Source organism: Thermobia domestica, chromosome 9, assembly GCF_964235325.1.
Source record: "Thermobia domestica chromosome 9, izTheDome1.hap1.1, whole genome shotgun sequence".
In the NCBI taxonomy this organism is placed as follows: domain Eukaryota; kingdom Metazoa; phylum Arthropoda; class Insecta; order Zygentoma; family Lepismatidae; genus Thermobia; species Thermobia domestica.
Window position 1 is genome coordinate 70,073,432 of NC_137462.1, and position 21,477 is coordinate 70,094,908.

General features: G+C 37.6%; 1 protein-coding gene across 1 annotated transcript in view; it reads left to right on the forward strand.

Annotated features, from left to right (window-relative positions):
* Positions 1 to 19,909, forward strand: part of LOC145694725 (double-stranded RNA-specific editase 1-like) — a 31,484-nt gene extending 11,575 nt beyond the window's left edge. Inside the window, exons 3-7 of the mRNA XM_081771277.1 lie at positions 677 to 866; positions 2,914 to 3,083; positions 6,411 to 6,740; positions 12,266 to 12,446; positions 19,431 to 19,909. Of these exons, the coding sequence (XP_081627403.1) occupies positions 677 to 866; positions 2,914 to 3,083; positions 6,411 to 6,740; positions 12,266 to 12,446; positions 19,431 to 19,507 (948 nt within the window). The 3' untranslated portion in view covers positions 19,508 to 19,909. The remainder of the gene's footprint in view (positions 1 to 676; positions 867 to 2,913; positions 3,084 to 6,410; positions 6,741 to 12,265; positions 12,447 to 19,430) is intronic.
* Positions 19,910 to 21,477: the final 1,568 nt, after the last annotated feature.

The following is a 21,477-nucleotide window of genomic DNA, read 5'->3' on the forward strand; positions in this document are numbered from 1 at the left end:
GAGATATTTAGTGTAGTCATTGAAATTCATAGTTGGAAAAGGTTTATCATACAAGCATAATCTGGTCTTTGTTTATATTAAATTCTATTGATGCGATTAATATATAACTTATTTTGGATTGTGGGAGGGGATAAATTTCTGGGTATTTAGAAAATTGGAAATCGTTGAAGGAATAGCTATCAAAGGGGTGTATTTGTACGTACTAGAAATCATTCAGGATAAGTTATTGATCTTCAAGTGCAAGGCCGATTATTTTGAGGTTTGAGTGTATGTGTGCATTTCATAATTTAATTGTACTTTTATTTCAGAGCTTCAAACTGTCGTTCTTGTACCCTTCTAACAAAAACTTATCCTGAATATTTATAGTGCTGTTAGCGCATTGAATGTTAAACGAATTCGTATACATGAACTCACTATCTCTAGTTTTTTGGATTTATTTCAAAGATTTGTCTTTATCTTATATCCTATGAGTTGAAGATTAGGGGGGATTTAGCTTGTCCATTATTGTCGACTCAGCCCTGTTTCTTGGAGAAATCCTCCTCGCCATACTAATTAACAACATGGAGACAAATCTCTTGCACTCAGCTCATTGTGCACACTGAGTGAAACAGATACTGCCTGAGTGCACTTCCCGTGAAGTGTTTGTGTGGATATATCCCCTGGACTGTCGTTACAGCAACAGCAGTCGCAGCAGCAGCAACAGCCACCCCTTGCGCCACCTCCACAACCAGCGACACCGCAGCAGCAACCGAAGTTGGAGCCTCCACCAACACCACCAATCTTAAATATGGATGCTGACGATGTGCCAAAGGAGGGTGCAAACGAGGAAGGGAAACCAAAATGGATGAAAAAGAAGGGCGGAGTTAGTAAGTATATAAAAAGATTTCGCAGTAATTTAATGAAAGTTTCTCCCAAAATAAGTTTTGAATGTGCGCATTATTTATAGTGCACAAGGTCCACGGGCATTGCAGAGTTAAGTTGATTTTCAAATTAGCGTTAGCGACAAGTACATAGTTGGATATATTTTAAACATTCTATTAATAGTAATCCCATATTCACTTTGTTTGCATCAAGAAAAAGTTGGAATTTTAAGTACTAGAATCATGCTTTTCCCCCTAGTTTTTATGGGTATTTCTTTTTATTCAATAAGGTTCCTAGCTTTTCCTGTATATCGAAACATTGTGGTATATGGCTTGAAATGTTTTGTGTTCATTTTCTCATTAAGGATGCCCTAGAATAAATATTTACAATAAATGGCAAACAGTTTTCCGTCATGTAGAACATCATTTATGATTTTTGTTCTTGTGTACAGGGAAGGCTATTTTGCTGCGACCTTGTAACTTTTAAACTAATAAAAATCACTGAAATTTTTCTACCATGTAAATATTGGCAGAACAAGTTTTGTTTAAGAAAAATTTAGCTACGTCAGGATTCGCAGCGCTAAAAGTAGGCCTGATATGATCAATATGCCGAATCAGTGACTTCACGAAAATCCGGGAAATACAATCATGATTCACGAAAGTATTCAGTTCCTTTTTACTCAAGTGATGTTTAGAGTATTAGACTTGATCACACTTATGAATCAGTAGATTCAAAAGGGTAGAATGGTTGTATAATTACAAACTAAGTACTTCACAGCAGTAAAGCTGCCAAAGACATTGGTTCTGTGCAGGCTGTCAATGAATCTAATTAGTGTCGGTTGGCGTTCACACGACGTGAAAGAGCAATTGATATACTTTGACCGTTAATGTTAACCTTTAGATCTTGACTGTCGAGGTAAAAAGTTGGTTTTGTTAATGTGCAAATAATGGAAAGATGATTATCTTAGATGAAATTGATGTTTTGAGTACTCAAAACAGATGTTACATTAGGGTATAGTTATTGCTTCGTACTAATGTTGATTGTATTTCAAATGTAAGAGGTGTCCTATAACAATAAGTGATAGTCAGCATCAAAATTTCATTGTGAAAAATCTTTTGATTTTGATGTTAGGTGAGATTGGAAACGTATAATTTCATTCGCGTAAGTAATGCAGTTTCCATTATAGTTTCGAAAAATGGGACTATTCCACTTCCAGTATAAATTATGCTTGAGTAGCTAGTAGCGGTACCTTCTAGTGTTGATCAATCAGATCAATTGTGTTTTGTAGTTACGTAGAAATAGTATAAAACATGTCAATAAAAGTTACAGGACAGTAAAGTATTTGCAACACTGCTCTAGAACTCAATAGAGCAATTAACATTTTGTTACTGAGCGGTTGCTATCCATAAATTCTTTTGCGTGGGAAGTAAATATATCCTTAAACTAACGTAATCAGAAAGCAGTGTCGTAATTGTTAAATATCAGTGTATTTTTCAAATTCAGGTACAACTTGGCCCAATAACGTGTGTTGTTTATGAAAATGAGACTTCCAACTTGATCTGTCAGTGCTACAGTTACCAGATAGCTCGAGCTCTTACACATTCAAGTTCCAAACGTGAGTGCAATAGTTATAACCGCATTACATTGTAACTTCTCAGTTTCTTCGTGTAACTTGTATTTAACAGATCCTTGTGTATTTATCCCTGTGTAGTCGAGAAAAGAGGCATTATAAATTGTTCCGATTTCCATACCCATTGAAACTATAATAAACTGCAGGAATCGCGGGGAAAAAATAGAAGGCTAGGTCTGAAGAGAATTTGACTGTGTAGGGTAGTTTGTTGCTGAGCGGGCTAGGTAGTTCAGTGATTAGCGTGCCTCTCAGGTTTTCGGCCATCCGTTCTTATAGGGAGATTTGTACAGGTCTTTTTAAATATAGGGTTCTTTTTCTATTATCCCATTGTATATTTGGCCTCGTATGTGATAGTTCAGTGTTATGCTGTGTTCTGTAAGATGCTCGTTAAGTGTAGATATAATTAACATTATCTTTTCTAGGCAAAGTGAGTAGGAAGATCAAGAAAAGGAGACAAAACGCTAGACTTCGAAGGATTTTGCAGCCAAAGAATGCAATCATGATTCTAAATGAGTTAAAGAATGGAGTTAAATTCTCATTCGACGAGCAAATGAACGCTCTTCAACAAGCTGTGTATATTGTCACAGCAGAGGTAAAGTAAAAATAATAATGGAAATGTTAAGCACGAAGTGCATTGTCAAATTATAATTCAAACATCGCTCCTAAATTTTAACTAAGAAAAGTTTTTGTGCAAATTAGGTTAAATTAGCTCCATCGTGCAAACACAAGATTTCTAGAGATCGTAGTTGTAATTGCTCTGGACTACAGTAGTGTATACGTAGTCCACGTACATAGATTACTCGGAATTCAAGTGAATGTTAAGTTACATATATTCTTTGATACAAACTACTTACGAAATTAAACCTAAAATTTGCATTTTCTATTTACTTGCTGCCTGCAATAGCCAGTTTTGTTTCTTTATTTGTAAGATTCAGTATGTTTATTTCCCTTAGCTTCTCCGACTTTCCTGGTCTGTAGAAGCTCGGCAATATGGTGGCGTATGCACTTTCTGAGCGGGCATTGGCTCTATTTCCGGTTGAGCTCTTGGTTCGAATCTCACGTTAAACTTGAGGTCCATATCTCGTTAGCCTTGGTGCTGAGACTTTAACCCTTTCCGGATTGTGGGTTTTTGGGGTATTTTTTTTTTAGATTTTCAGTCAAGCAGCTACTGCATCATCACTACTTATCCTAGGATCATGGTTCATACCTCACTCTCTTCAGAATGAAGCTGGCTTTCAAATGGTACCACTTGCATGCCCATATCATATACCGAAGAGGGAAAATTGTATGTCAGTTTTTAATTTTCAGCGGGAAAGCGAATGACAAGCTGGTTGACATAGTAGCTACAATGAATTGGAAATAATTACGTTAATTGGAATTGGAATTACGTTATTGTTACATATTCAGTTGAATGTTACGTCTGGTCTACGAAGTTGCTAACATAGTCATTTGCCTCTAAGCCATAAAATTACGAAGTAGGTTTTTTTACTGGAGCAAGAAATACAGCAATAATTAATTGTGCAGTAGGCTACCTTGCACAGTGTAGTTCTCAAATATTTCTAATGCGGTTAAATGAGAGGAATAAGATTTTAAATGACGAAAATTGCCGTAAGAGATGGGTTGGAAAGCATTCTGTACAATGTAAGAGAGTATGACTCTAACTCCAAATGCTGTAAAATTTAAGCACGAAGTTTTAACTACAAGATCGACTTAGTCTTATTCTGGTACAGATATATTGGTACAAATTTCTAATGTTTGTGACATGAATAAATAGGATGGTGTGAATTTTGTTAAATTTCGCCATAAACCGAACAGAACCTAATCTAATCCAGTTTACACTAAACTAAAGTAACTTTACCTAGCCTAAAATAAATTAACTTAATATAACATGTGTTAACTTAGTTTAGATGAGATTTGGATAAATTTTATATGCTGCAGTTAGTATCTTCACGCAGACACGAAAAATAGGAATGGTTTAGAAGTGTTTAACAATAGAAGACATTGTACAATTTTGTTCAAAAATTCTTGGCCACTAACATTGCTTTAAGAGGCCATGTTCTGGCAACCGTACGAGCTCCCTTGTGGCTAAGCGGGTAGTGTACGCGCCTTTGGCGTGGGAGACTAGAGTTAGATTCCCGGCAGAAACTCCCGTGATTTGGACCCCACGTTACGCTGTGGATCCACGTCTCATACAGCCTCGCTGCTGAGAGACGCTAAACTGAAAATCAAATTCCCGACCTACATATATTTCGATACTTCAGTTCTAGATGTCGATTCTGTAAGATAAGACTACCTATAGAAGTAAGGAATGCACGATACTACGTGGATTTTTTTTTTTTTTTAAATCACTGTGAATGTATATTCTTTTCAGACTTTTTACGGAATGTCATCCACATTTATGTATATTGATGACCTGAAATGTTTCGTAAACTGATTACCGTTACCGTTGAAGCAGTGAAATATCTCGTTGCAAAGTCCGATACAACTTTACACACATGCGTTGCACGTTTAGGTTTTAAGATGGAATAAAATTCAGAAATTTCTGTAAACCCTGCGCAACTTTTCACTTTGCAGAATATTTTCGTGCAACAAGAAGCTTGCTGGAAATTGCAAAGCTCAAACTGGAAAATTGCAACAATTAGTGGTGAAATAGACCCTTGTGTTAGTTCATAATGCGTCATTTGGGAACTAGTCCGTCAAACGTATAGCATGATCTGAGTGCAGAAGTGACCTTGAGATGACTGGGTCAGTGTGGCAACCAGTGTCGGCTACGCCTGGGAGTGTCATAACTGGAGCTACTTCTAGTCACTCGTGTGTATTTGACTAAACATGGGTGTTACGATGGCGACATCAACAAAAAGCTCACTTCGTATAGGGGCACAGGTAGTTCCTTTAGAAACCTGGAAAGTGTTGGGCACGTTCACTAAATTTGACTACCACTCTTTATGGCTGCCTTCAGATCCTTGACAACCCGTGGTCGCTCACAGGTTGTTTCAGCCTCCGTAGAATCCGCAGAACTTCTGAAACCAATGCCTGGTGGTGCATCCATTCAGAGCTTCCTCCTCGAATGTCTTAACTATTTGACGACGTGATGCAGCTGCTGATAGTTTCACTTTATTCATACAGCAACCAACCACGAATTTCTCCGTATCTATTCGGGACTGGACAAACTGTGATAGCTGTGTGCGCGGGGCGCAGGTTGTCACACTGATATCCATCGGTTTTCTGGTGCGTAGGTCACTGAGAGCTCATTAAATGGAACGTCAAAAACGGCAAGAGTTTTTCTGGTTAACTTTGTATTTATCACTAAAAGCATTTTCAAGGTAAACACTATAAACAGCATATTTATTTTATTTTGTCACTTCTAATCTTAAATATTGTAAACAAAGCTATTCAGCAGATATTTTAGGTATCGTTACATACAATTGAAGTTCATGGCTATTGCGACAGCAGTGTGAAAGTAACGCTTTTGATGTATTCTTAAACAGACATTTTATTGCTTTGCTTTTCCAACTTGCAATAAAAAATAATTTTAAGACTTCTTAAAATATTTAAAGCTTGTACGTTGTTCCTCTGAATTATCTGTGGTACCACCAACATTCCTGAAACTCATTAGCAGTTGTGAAAAGTTTATTCAGTAACAGGCAATAACATAATGCAGCCTAATCTAGATGGATCGTAAGAATTAAAATTTTTCAGAAGATAAAAGTAGGTAGTTGGAAGTAGATGGTTAACTAGCCCTATTCCCGTATGAATGTGTAATACCGGGGCGCTCATTCAGATGTAATTGATCAGTCTTAAATTGAAAGAAAACTGAATTTTATTTTAAGTTCTGTAGAACGTCTGACAACATATTTACTTAAGTGTTTCTCAGAATATTTGTACAAAGATAGAAATATTTATGTATGTATTTTTATAGGTTGAAGGAAGAATTTACAAGGGACAAGGACTGTCGAAAGCAATTGCTAAACAGAATGCTGCAGAAAATGCTTTGAAAGGTTTACTGATAGAACAGATGGCCACCGCTACGCAGCCAAAAGAGGAGGCGGAAGAGCAAGATCAACAAATGCAGACTGAACCTACAGAAGCTAATGGAGAAAACAATGTAAAACCAAACAAGCCACCTGCTGAAGACGATGTCCCATGGGGTAGTCTGGCATCATTTGCTCTCTTCAAACTGTTCTCAGAGTGGCAGAGCCAAGGAACTCACGTACCTATTGCCCAAAGACAAGGGCCCGCAGTTAATGAGGTGAGTGTTATTTCTTTTCGATCGAAATGTAAATTATATCATGATAGTCTTCGGTTGAAGTAGCATTCGAACTTGCAGCAGTATTTGTTGCAAGCAGTTGCATAGGTTTACTTGTAACAACTAGGACAGAAATAGTCGTAAGCAGATGGATATTTGTAATAAATTAAATTCAACTTTCAGATTTAGTGCAGTACTGAATATTCGTACAGTGCAATGCTCATTAGCTTGCGCTGGAATTACCCTTTATTCAGTATATTTAGAAGCAAGCTTTTTCGTAAGATTATTCGTGGCCTCTTAAGTGATGAGACTAGATTGTTACGTAGACTCTGCCAGAACACTTCTTTGATTATGCGCACGGTCCAGACAAGATTTGGGTACAATGCCGCAGGTTCTCTGGTGTGGTGGCTACCGCATGCGCCTTCGATCGAGATAAGTTTCCTGGTAGGAGAGCCTTGAAATTCGAACGCATTGCCTTGGTTTGAATTCTATTAGACTAAGCTACTACTTAAAATGTTCATTTTTCGCACGGGTAGGTCAAAGTTTGTGCAACACACCATATTCGAACTAAAGAAATGAGCGAAATGAAAGTACACCTCCGACATTGCATAGTGAAAGAGTAACGCCCTTGTGAGTTTCCAGGCCTACTGACAAGGTCCCTTGCCTAAATTTTGGCTTAAATGTCACCGAGACTCACCAATCACTGACTATCCCGAAAACTATGGATTCGACACTATCATTTTTGGACTATTTTTCTCTTCCCATGACAGAAGCTAAATTGGACTTGAACAACAGTGGGAGTATCACTATTTCAGCAATCTCGAATAGTTTTGATACTAGTGTGTCTCGGTATTTATCTTTTCTTATGCATAAATTTTTAACTCTCCTCCCCGCCAATTTCTCTTAAGCCGAAAATTGAGAAAAAAAAAATGCTTCATACGCAGGGTTGGCTGGTTTAAACCAGCTGTTACCAAAGCGCTGAAATCCAAGGCACTTTTTCATATGCACGAAGAGATAATCGCGGAGTGCCAAATCTGGGCTATAAGGCAGATGATTGGAAAAACTGGCACAAAAGATCTTTAGTTACCTGAGCAGAGTAAGGTTGAGCATTGTCGTGTAAAAACTCAATTCCGGAAGTCAGAATACCACGGAGTTCTTGTATGGCACTTCCTGTTTTTGTTTTACAGTACACGACCGTGTTGATCGTTGTCATGACCCTTTAGCATCCCAAAACACGGTTGCCATGAGTTTCCTGCAAGAAATATCTTGCAGTTTTTTTTTTAAGGCTAATTTTTTATGGGCCCACACCATTGGTTGTTCTTTAGTCTCAGTATTTACATACTTGATCCAGGTTTCATAGCAGGTTACGATCCTGTTTAGCAATGATTCTCCATCATAATGGGTGAGAAAGTCCACTGCAGAGGCCATTCGTTGATTTTTGTGGTGTTCAGAAAATTTTGGGCACCCATCGCGCACAGTACTTCCTGTAGCCTAACCGTATAACAATTCTTGAGATTTGTGGAAATTCATCGGAAAGCTTCAAGATTGTGGAACTTCGATTTTCACGAACTCTTGCATCAATTTTCTGAAAGTTCATCAATTACCACTGATGGCCTACTACTCCTCTCTTCGTCATGAATGTTCGTTTGTCCACTTTTAAATGAACGAAGCCGTTCACGAACAACTGCTTCACTCATCACACTTGGTCCATACACGGCACAATGTTCCCGCTGAATAGCTGCTGCTGAATATTTTTTGCCGTAAGAAAGGTATAACAGGTCGCACCTCGTACTTGGCGGAGTTTTCTATTGCAGCACATATTTGAGACTACGAAAGTGGAACTAATGATCAATTTTCAGTCTACCACAGCTGGATGGAGACTGATCTACAGCGCACATCCGAGAAAAGACTGTAGCGCTGGCCCCACTACTTCACGCACAGTGACCAATCGGAGGTTACTTTCCGAACGCTCCTCGTATTTGGTAATTTTAATATTTCGGCGTGAAATGATCTCTGCCGCCCAAATAAAATTCACATGTTAATTGTACTTACTGAAATAACATGCTTTTCAATGAAGTAGATGTGATATTTTTTAAATACAGTAAACTTTGGATTATCCGCAAGTCTTAATTTCCTCTTTCCTTTTACGACAAAATTACTGTATTGTTACAAGGACTGTAATAACAAATAAGAGATTAATGAAAAAAAAATAGAAAAATACATGAACAGGTGGGCTCTTACTGTAAATAAGATGTTCGAAAGAATTTTCTCGATTTGCCCTTTTTCGGTCTATCCGTGAAATTAGTTTGTCCGTGGTTGTCATGCTATTTCGCGGATAATAATGAGTTTACTGTATATATCAGTTGACACAAGACTTCTTTTAATTCTGATGAAAACGAGTCATTCGGGCCAGCTCCAAAAGAATCAAAACAATTCTTACGTAGGGATGTAGTTGAAAACTTAAATGCTGCTGTTACGTAAGACATTAATCTCAGTATGGCATGTTGAAAAATTCATATTTTACAATGGTCATCATAATTAGGGGAGCTTCCAGGAAACAAAGAACGACTTGAAATTTCCGAGGAGTTTGGTTTTGGGGTTTACCTTTATCACTGCAATCAACCTGTTGTCTGGTCCGCATGACTTCTGGTATGACGGGACACGATGCCCAACTTGCGAATAAGACGTGAAATCAGGCACTTCACTTGGGAAAGCGAGTAGGGTCGACTTAGGTCGATAAGGGAGGTAGTGTGTTGTGTAGTGTTGAGTAGAAACAAGGGCAACACACCGCGATATAGCTGAATCTGACATGGTTATCAAGATGAAAGCCGGGCAGGCATATGCTGTAACTGAAGCCCTCTGTCATTTCCAGACTGGACACGCTTTCAGCAGATGCAAACAATTTCGAAGTCCAGGACAAGATCGCACCCGGATAACATCAGCAAGGTTAGACTGTTACTCAGTTTTCGAATTGTAGAAAGTGGTAAAATGCAACTGACTTGACAGGTAGGCTTCTACTGGCAGCCCAAACTGGACGCGATCGGCAGCAGGAAGACCTTTATGCGCAAGTATCCCTTTGATTTCCGAACTGCGTAGGACCCGCAAAAGCTGCTGCTGAACATCGCGAGTGAGGGTATATTCACTAGTGCATTGGTGTATTGTGGAAAGTCATATTTCTTACAATTACGTATTCTCATCTACAAGAAACGTGGATCTCAAAATAACCTCATGTGCAGAAGGTATCACCATATGGAAGTCGTGAAATAATGGTGAAAGCAGAGACACACCGGACATTATCACAGCCTTGCAGATCTCAAACTAGATTCTCACAGCTCAGCGATACAGTGATGGGGTCCGCAGTCCTCACGTTGTTCATATTACTCGATAATGCCAGATTTCAACAATTACGTGTGTTAGATGTGATGTTGCGGGCAGAGCGTATTGAACGGATGGTATGCAGAGTTCTCTAGACAGTGTATGTAAATCCAGGGTGTCTGTCGGTCACGAGTCATGAAATCAGAAAACTCATATAAGTCATGAAATTTAGTTTTATGATCACGATTTTTATTTATTTATTATCTAAATATAAGTAAAGACTGGAAAATTTTATTGTATAAAACTTCAAAATTCATCGCCAAAAATGTCAATTGTCGGCTTTAGACGCTACCAAATCGCAAGCAAAGCACGCTTCGCAGGCATGAAAATTTGGCCTAATTCATTCAAATTCGCTCTTGAAAATGTACTTCAGCTGGCATAATTGAGCAGTGGCAATGCAAATCGCATCGCTTCGCCGAAACCACCTATTCATCTAACCAGTTTATTCAATTGTGAGAAGACAGTGTTTATTGCTCCAGGGAACAGCCTTTGAAAGTAGATAAGTGCTGAAGAATATAGATGCCTAGTTATTAGTTTTTGAATGTTACTAAATTTTATGGATTGGTAAAGAACAGGTCACGGAATTTAATTTTGGAATTTTAGTAGACACCTGAAATCCTATTGAACACCTGAGATACAGAAGGCATATTACTGCTAGACCTGTAACTATGCAAGTTAAAAATGGCTCTGAGTGGGCATGTTGCAACGTCCCAGATAATAGCATGAAAACTTGATCCAATCTGTGGCAAACATATGTAGTGGTATGGCGAGACCACACTTCAGTAGAATATATATTTTGTAAAAATGTCAGTGCATAAATAACTGAATTCGTGTTAACACAGTATAGGATCACGCAAACTATCCCCACAACCGAATACACTGGCAGTTTAGATTTGTCTGTTTTTCTTTCCTGGCTTGCTTCCCTAATGACCCATGTACTTCGAGAATGTTAGTTTTAAGAGTTAACGGCGTGTATGGCGATAATTGGAATAGAATGTGCATTTCTTCGTAACCTCCGACGCTCAATGATCAGTTTTCATCGCTAGTAAAGTGTATACTGAGCTGTGTAACTACAAACATGAAGGAAATATACATTATCTCTATTCCAAGTGACTTCTTTCATCACTAGTACCATTGGGCAAAGTTTCACTCACGTTGCTGTGATTTTTTTTTTTTTTCCTCAACACTAGTGATGCTCCCAAAAATGTTGAGTCCTTGCTGGGCTGTTTGGGTTTATTCGGACATTACTCCTATTGATAACACAATTATTTAATAGTATTCCGTCGACAATTAGTATATTTCTCCGTATAAGCTCCGAGGCATGTAGTACCCGAGATAATGACATACAATTGAACAGTTACAAAACAACTTTTGGAATATTTCGACAGTCATGCTCACATGCTTTTGTAGTGAATGCTACAGGTTATAGTTTCAGGTGTCTCGTCGATATTCTAAATGTCAAACGTCTTGAAGCGAAGTTGTTATACAAGGCATAATTAGTAAATAAAGTAATCTTTATGTACAAGCAGCGAACATCTGCGTTGTCATGTAATCTATACCCCTCCCTTGCTGAATCTAACCTGTATGTTGCCATGCAAGTGTCTGGTAAACACTTCAATAGGTACAGTATAACATACAAATAAAATTTGTGTATTTCTGGATCACTAGTGTAGAATAAAGGCTCCTAAATTTATTGATTTTAGGTTATTGGAGATTTAATTCATCACAAATGAAACGCCGATATATACTTAGAAAAATAATGAAGTTATTAACAATACGCATCAATAACAATACTCTGTCTATTAAATAAGACACTCTATTTAGAATAGATTCAAAATTAGTAGTTCTAATGCGTGTGCTCAGGCAATAGAACTCGTCAGATATCTGATTAGAAATGAGCATTGGTTCCAACTTTTCATCTGCTCGGAACGGGCTATTGATTGGTAGTAGACATTCCCTCCGCCCCATAGCATTGTTAGTTTGTAAACTTTTTCCCAGTTAGTTTGTTTAGCGTGAAATATTTTTTTTTTTTTGGATTTTGGCACGCCAAATCTTAAACTGACAATTGTACGACGTTACCCTTTATTTCGTAAGTTGACCTCTTGTAATTGTACCATCTGTTTATATTTAGAAACTGTTTCCAATTTTTTCAGCCGAAAGGACCATCACCAATGAAGAAAGTTCCAGATAATCCAACACAAAGGCATCCTGTAATGCTCTTAAATCAAATGAGGCCAGGAGTACAATTTAATGAAGTTGGAGTTGAGGGAACACCGCCAAATGTACAATTTACAATGTCCGTAATTGTGAATAATGAAGTTTATAAAGGAGTAGGTAAGTAGGCACAAGTTTAGTAAATCACTTCAAATATCTATCGTACATATGAACTTCATATGCACAAAGAGCTATGCATACATTGAACTAGTACACGCTGTATTAAAGGTTAATATGTAGATTACATCCGATCCGTATTTGGCCAGGTTTTAAATTTTTTTTCAACTTATGTTTAATTTCAACGTAAGTAAATTCAAACAATAAATGTGGATTTTTTTCCCTCCTGAACCAGCAAATGTTGAGGTTTGAAATCACTACACTAGACAATAAGAAGCACACTGATGTCCAGAACTTAAGCATAATGATCGAAAACACGCGGCACGAAAACCTAAAGTAAATCGTAAGAGAACGCACCATACATACTCTCTACACGGAACAGACAACATATGCAAGATCCATGGTAGGAGTAGGCTACAAAAGACCAGAACTCGCAGACAAGAAAAACAGGCACGGGATAAAAGTTAATGTTGGGTATAGTCACCCCGAATAGCCACACGTCTGTTACGACACTATGCTGAAGATCACGTTGTAGAGCCCTTGGGACAGCTAGTTCCTCTCTCGAAGAGCAGTGCAGTTTCCCGTGTAATTCTAGGTATGACTGTCGGGCTCCTCAACAGATTTTCCTAGTGTGCCCCAAGTATATTCAATCGGGTTTAGGTTGGATCACGCTGGTCACTCGATGCATTGGGTGTCTTCACCAGATTGGTACGATGAGAACGGGCAGTTTGATCCATGAGCAAAAAAACAGGTGGGCGATTGCACCTCTGATAAGCTGCACAGTCATGCGACATTCATCCCCTGTACCTTTGGGCAATGGTAGCTTCTACATCAAAGATGTTTAGATGTGTACGACCACCATAATGCTTGCGCAGGGCAGTTCCCACTCCAGCATAGCGATCTCTTTCCACAATATTAATAAGATGAGTCTTGTCTGTCCTTTGGCGTTCGAGAATTGTGCGATGGGTCTCTGAGTAGTGTCTATATTCATTCGTGAAGAGTATAGGTGGTCAACCAGCGATGTTATCACTGTGGAAGGGCTCTTTTGTGCTCTGGAGTCAATGGAATCGCGGTTGGACATACAGAAGTGTCGCCCGGTTTCCGATACAGTTCGGCGCGACACTCATCTCTAACACTAAGGCGGTTGCAAGCTCCGCTGCCCGTCTTGGAGGTAGTCCGCTTGCGACGCGCAGTTAGCTATCGGCCCTATTGTGAAGTTGCCACACATGTCTTACCTCTATGGGCCATACGAACTGACTTTCGGTGTGCCTGATAAAATTTCTACAACCTGAGGATGACGCTTCGTGACATATTTGATAGCTCGCGCTACTGCTGGTGTTACCTCGTTCCAAGTGACAGATGATGCGGCCCTTTGTAAATCCATACATATGTTTTTGTGCCATATTCCTGTTGTCTTATTACCACATTCAATTCGGCAGTACTCTTTACTCATTAAAACAGACCTACACAGATAAGTTTTCGATAAATATTCTGATCAGAGGTACAAAGACTTTTTTTTCTTCTTGTCTGCTACAATTCTGGACTTCGTGGTTTAATGAAGTAATACCATTACGTTCTACCTTCCTTTCCCCATCATAACACGAAAAGGCAAGTGTTCGAAAAAATTTAAGAATCAAAGAAAGTCTGTCACTCGACAGGAAAGGAATCCATGGTGGGCTATCTCGTTCCAACGAATATTTTGTAGAGCTATTAGGGTAAGTTTAACAAACGTGTTTCAGTAAAAGGTCTAAGTGTTAGAAACAATATAGTGTACAGTCTATGCATAAACTGAAATTTCAGTTAGTAGGTAACGTTTTATGACTTACCCATATTTTTCATATAATTATCAATATTTATATGCATAGCATTTTGAGATCGTTAGAATTCGAGTGTGCTGAAAACACTAATAGTTTCCTATTTCTAATCTATTGCTAGTGTAACATAAGTAGGTTTGTAGATTTTATAGATAAACGGTCATACCCGAAACTTTTCTCAGCTGAGAAATTATTTCGTAGATACTTTTCTTGTCAGTTTTAGGGCAGTCCATAAAACACACAAGATATATAACTTTCAAATACTTTATAAAGGGTTAGGTAACCAAACAGACTGTTGGGTTGTCTCACTTGCTAGTATCCAAAGAAATGTTTGAAAACCAATTAAGATAGCCAGTTGCAGACAAAATAACTCAGTTGTGAAAAATGTTGAGACACTTCAGTTGTAAAATATATATTAGAAGGAAACAACGGTGGTACTTGCATAAATCTTTTTTTTTTTTTTTTTTTTTTTTTTCATTTCATATGATTTTTATTTCAAGTTTCCCTTTGCTTTCAGCGGAAATTAGGATGAATCCAAACTTTAAAATGTTCATAAGAATCGTGCATTTGAAGAAAGTCAAAGCATTCTGTTGGAAAAGTACAAACATGTATCACAATCGTCGGACAGATTAAGTAATTTCATAAGGGCATATTTGTCAGTTGTGCACTGTACTAAATTCACTTTAGGTATTTCGTAAAATTAGTAAGAAGTAATTAATGCGTTAAGACGTAGTGCAACAGTAATTTTGTGTATGCAATAAAGCTCAAATTGAATGTTGGAAGCTAGAACATGAGTGGAGTGATTAGGCTTCGTTGCTTAAGCCAGTTTAATTCTATAATCAGTTAAGAGTTTCTAGCAGGGTTGGCTGGTTTAAACAAGCTTTTATTTATTTATTTTCAAAAGTAAAATAAACCAAGAAACGAAAAATGTTCGTAAAACCTTGAACACACATTTGTGGGTTATCACGTGTCACTTCCGCATATTATTCGTATTATATTCAGACCTAAACTCCCCATTCATTACTCAGATTGTACTATAAACGCAACTTTATATATGTTTGAATGTTCTTGATTTTTTTATAGTTTATGAATACTTTTGAGATTTTTATAGTTTATTATTGTTATGCAATTGCAATCAAAGAAAAATTTTAAATATTTAGTTTTAATAATGTTTACTATTGATAAAATTCATCAAAATGCCGTACTTTTTTTTTTTGTGTGTGTGTGTGTGTGTGGGGGGGGTCATGTACTGAAATCAGAAGTCTCTTTGATATGTATGTATAAATGGGTCAGAGCCAAAGTAGACTCAAATAATTCTTACCTTTATTCACTTTTTTTACTGATATGCAAATTGTCTTCGAATTTCTTTAACTTGGACTAACAGAAGTCGTAGTGAACTAACTTGGACTTAATTAGTTCTTCTATACTCTGAAGTATTTTGAAATTGTCCATTTGTAATTATGTATAATGGTTTCACTTGTGCAACTGTTTATCTTTGTCCTTCTCAAATGATTCTTGACAATTAGACAATTATAAGTATGTAAAGATCAATACAACGTATCAGGAATCCTTTGAGTGTGAAGCGGCAGACGTATCGCATTTGTGGCCAATTAGTCCCGGTTTCTAGTTCAAATGGAGGACAGTTTGTTTCGGATGTAAGTCGAGAAACTGTTTGGACTCCGCTTTAAGCTTATGAGACTCCTTTCAGCATAACCCGGTTGTTGCATAACACCAAGGTGAAACACTTTTTTCTGTCCATATGATATAAATATATAGAGCAAATTATTATTTAAAAAAGTTTAAACCCAAATTTTTTTTTTCAATTTTTTTTTTCCAACCCTAGTTTCTAGCCTCTGAAAAAATCACTCAGGGTACAATTGTACCGTGTTATGCAAAAATGAACTAAGCACCAAACTTTGAAAATCCACGTAAATGCGACGATTGGTTCCTGATAAGCATTAGAACGTTTTGCACAATCGAAAAGACAGGAAAACCAACACCTTTCCAAAAAAAAGAAACATAATTTCACTTTTGATTACGGCTACATTAATGCTGGACATCAACCTTTATACGTGATTTTCTTAAAAGTAAGAAAGTGGCGCTTAGTTCGTTTTCGCAGGACACGGTACAATTATTAACATTGTAGGCATTATTCATATTGCTCCCCGAAGCCTTTACTTCGGTGTACGTTATGTTGAAATCGTGATTAGAAGTTATCTACCTAGACAGGAAGGAATGCAGATAAGCTTACCTGGTCATCACTTGTTTTTCGGTGTAGTCTGCATTTAGATCTATGCACCATCGCCACTTTGTGAGCAGCGAAGAAGTCCCAGAGAAAAAAGTCTGTCATGGCGTGCAAACTACTGGGAAATAGTCTGTAGGACCTCGTTGTCCGACGAAAAATGTTCTGATGGTGCTGCATTTCTGTGCACTTTCACCAGTTGCTCGTGGATTTCTTTCGTCCCTTCCCTTTAGTGAGAAACTTAATGACCGAGCGGTGCTCCAACTTCAAAAGATTCCTTTTCGCGGCGTAACATACACTGCTCACGGCCACTTCGTTACTCCGACTGACCCCAAATTGCGCAACTGGGTTTCCCGCAATGGCCTTGGTGTACGTGTCAGGTGTTATGCTCTGCCTCTCCTCACTAGGTAGATTACTTATTGTACGCCCCTCATATAATTGTTTATATTAAAGTTCGCCCAAATAACTTGTGATTATATAAAAATGGTCAGATCTAAAATGGTTAAGGCGTCTTATTGGCAATATGCTTCGTGTGGGTGGCGGGAAAGAATTGTTAAAGATTAAACCATTCAAAAGATAACTGTAGTTTATACTAAAATCATATTGCTTAGTTAATAAAATTAAAAGAGCAATTGCTTGTTTGATAATTACAAACTTATTTACATTTAGTACGGACTTGATCTTAAACAATAAAGCACGTTCATGATACGAAATTAGTACTATTGTTAACTATTAAGAATTAGCGTTACTTTGTATCTTTTTCTTTAATGGTGACAGGGGAAGGAAGGAAATAGATGTGAGCAGTTGAGATTAAAACATAATTTTGTTCCAATTAAGTACTCTGGCAGGACACATCCTAGATTGCGATATATCTGCAACACTTCACACACGGATTAAATTTATCATAAAATTAGGTATGAACTTACGTTTTCATTGTCTGTATAGTGGGAAAGGTGACTGATCTGTTTACCAAGGAATAACTAGCTCAATATGTACTACGTAGCTACCCATTTCGACTGTCTTCCGCCAGTTTCAAAATGCTAGTAGCGACAGTCGATGTGTATGGATCTTGCAAAACCTGCAGAACGTTAGTCGGAAAGGGAGTAATGGAGCAACGTACCAACATTAGATTGTTTCAAATGATTTAACGGTAGTAAAGCATTGACTCTCAATAACTTGTTATAAGCAAGATTTCATGATCGGGAGAGCAGTGAGAACTGTCCAGGACAAACAAAGCATGAAAGCTCGGAGTGGAAGGGATAGAGGCTCTCCGAAACCGGAAGAAAAAAAATGCATTCAAAAGAACAGAATCAAACTGTTCAGTTTTTTCGATTCCAAAGAAATTATTTCCAGGTCACACTTAACGCAGAATATTATGTGAGTGTATTGCAACGTTGATTGGCAAGGATTGGTAGATTTTGACCTGAATAGCAGGAAGGCTTGTGGTCTATACGACAGTGCATCTGTGCACAAGAACAGGACTGTAAGTTAGTCGTGCCTAAGAAAGGGATAGTTTAGCTCTATCACCTCCGTACTCTACAGATGGGTTCCATGCTACTTCTAGTTTCCAAAACTGAAATTGGCGTTGAAATAAAGGAGTTTCGGCACCATTCCAGACGCCCAAAATACTTCTACAGCGACTTTGGAGGAAATTTCAAAGCAAGTGCCAAAACTGCTTCAAATTCTACAACCAAGGTGGTGTAATTTTTTCTCATTCACTTCCTACTGGACACTATCGTTGCTTTGTACTAATTTTCTTGCCAGAATTTCAAATGGTTGGAAATATCTAAAATATATTTAAGTGCCATTGTCAGTGCTTGGTAACGCTAATGGAGGTATTTTATATATTACGGCTTTACACGAATATTTCTTTGTGCTTAAAATTTAGGAATGATGAGAGATTGACAAATATGGGATCGGTTGGTAAAATTTTAACGTAGTGTACACCCGCCGGTGGAATCGCAGGAATGAAAACAAAGTACGTATTTTGCTGGCTGCTAATGCTTAGAACAATTTTGATGGTGCTAAATGTATTTCAAACATGACGCAACAAGTACATTTAAATTCCAGCAGGATTCATTTTCCATGACACGCAAAGTAGTCTTACGTCCGGATTGGAGGAGCAGAATGTAGCGTGATTTTTAGATTGTTGATTCATTTTAACAACGGAATATGCCACTGTGAATTGGTATTTAGCCCTAATAAGTTAACTTTCTACTTCCCCTTCGTCTATTGGGGAGAGATGGTCATGGTGTAAAGTGGAGATGGACTTCGGGCAGATAGTGTGGCGGACCCTGCTTATGATTTAAATCCCTGTGAGTAGTGCTCCGAAGCTGAAAGAAACGAATGTTCGAGATTTTCAAGTTTACTTCCATCACTTCAAACTCACCATATGGTACTCGTCCACGTAAATTGTAGTGTGTATGCATGGGATGCCCTCGAGCACATTGTTCAATGTCCCCTACTCAGACGTTTCGTTAATGCAACATATTGATGCTCTCGTAACACCAGTCGCCGTAATTGTCATGCAGTTCAGAGAAACCACAGGCTGTTGACATCGCACTGTTCGTGATTTTCTTCGAGGGACGTCTGCGGGCTCAATTTTCTGTTGTAATTACGTCACTATAGTTTTGTTTCAGTGTTACTTTTTGAGTGCGAGTACATTATACCGTTAATTTTGCTAATTATATAGTCGTAATCAATAAAGGTTATGGTACGGTAATTGTATATTTTATTTATACTTCGAGGTTTGGCGAAATTCAATCTCAATTTATATCAAAGGAGAATGCTAGATTCGAAGGGGATTGTGGTTTATAAGAAACTTCATTACAGGATTAACTTTTGTACTAAATATAACTTGTTTTCCAGGTGAATTATACGAAACTTCATTACAAGAATGACTTTTGTACTAAATATAACTTTGTTTTCTAGGAAAGAACAAGAAAGAAGCCAAAAAGGAGGCAGCCAAAGCAGCATTATCTGCAGCGTTTGGAATAAACTATGAATAAAGACGGAATTGTTACGGTTGTCCAATCAAGGATTTTTAAATTGAAGTTTTAGTGGAGCAAACTCGTCATAAAGGATTTTAATTACGTTAATGACTCTATTTTCGGTAGAGTATTAAGAAAGTATTCAATTTGTTCTACGCGTTATGTATGTAATGAGTCGAAGCTTGCAGAAGTGTAGGTGCAGTTTGAAACGTTAAATGAAAACAAGGAACATGTATTTGGACATTTGTGTTATTTAAACTCAAGATCATATAATTTTTTTACAATTGTGTTATTATCCACTTCCCTGGTTACGTCTTGTACGATTTCATCTATTAGTTGATCTGCAACTCTGAAAGAAAGAAGAAAGAATACATAGTTCTAACTGTACACTTTTATGCAATAAAATGTTCAACAATCTAATTTTTAAAATTTATATTACCATAACCTACAACAATAATAAACTACACTTTACAATACAGGGTATTATATAAGTCTGGCCCCGGATCATTTTTCTCACTGTTCGGATTGTTGGATTTCTGCTAACATACAATGTATGTATTGCGTCCTCAGGAAATAAATTTACAAATCAAATTTGCAATCTAGTGTGAAGAGTGCTCAGTGATGGCCTCGGCTGCTGTTGTGGATTTGTTGGGAATGAAGTGGCACTTAGCTTAATGTTGCTACATAGGATGGGCGTGGAGCATTATTGGCCGAATGTTCATGCAGGACTTCTTTTAGGAGGGGGAGTTAGAGATGCATAGTACGGAGATACGTAGTGGAGAAAATGCAATCTCTTTGACATTCATATCACATAGTTTCGAAAGAGGGTAGTTTGTAATAACAAGAGCTTCTTAGGCAACAAAACAGAGAAATTGATACTACTGTGGGATCAGAATAGCAAAATCTTGGACAGACAGGCTAATAACACTGGATGCCAATATAAACATTGTAATGAGACATAAACTTAAATTAATAGTTCTAACTTAGTGATGGTGTCATTTAATTGTATTAATTTCACAGCCTCTTGACCAAGAGTTCCCGGTAACTACTATTTACTCACGTGTTCAGACACTGAGTCTAACTCCTTTTATGGTATAGAAAAGATAAAACCTGGAAATGCTCGTCACCAGACACATTATAAAGTGCTTCCCCCCCCCCCAAACATTTTAAGTGTATAAAGAACTATTAGGTTAGGCGTAAATATGAAGAGAACCTATATTGTAGTACATTACCATCAGGGTTTGATAAAACCCGGGTTTTTTTGAAAAAGCCCAACCCACCTGGGCCCATGTGGGTTTTTTCGGGTTTTTTCGGGTTTAATTGGGTTTTTTCGAAATATTTCAATGTCTTTGGGGTAAAAGTGTTAAAATGTGATTTATATTTCAAGATTATCATTGTCACAACTTGCAACAAGTTTCTATTCACTGCAGTTTCGATAAAACGGCCGCCATTTTGAAATTTTACGCTGGATCGCTGCCAAAGTATTTACAGCTAATTTAGAGTGTCTCGTGCTTCTACTCTGAACATGTCAATTTAAAAGACCAAAAATTGCACTTTGTAGCGTGGATATCCGCTATTTTGAGAAAAGAATTGCCGCCATTTTGAAATTTTACATTGGTATGCCGCCAAAATCTAAAGTGGAAATTTAATGTGTCTCGTGCTTGTGCCCTGAAAATTTAAACTTAAAACATCGAAGGTGGTACCCTGTAGTATGTCTGGTACAGGCAGACGAACGAACAGTAGATCGAATCATCTCAGAAGCCTCAGTGACGTTTGCCAAATATGAACATCAAATATATTACTTTAACAGCGTAAAATAAATTGTTTCATTTGAAGGTCACTTTCGATATTTTGTGCGTTCAATTAGGTGAAATTCCCGAGCATTTGTTGCAAGACGTTTCTTTCCAGAAAATTAATTTAAAACAATTAACAAAGATGTAATTCATCTATATATATAAAAGAGAACTCACAAATCCTTTGTTACCTCA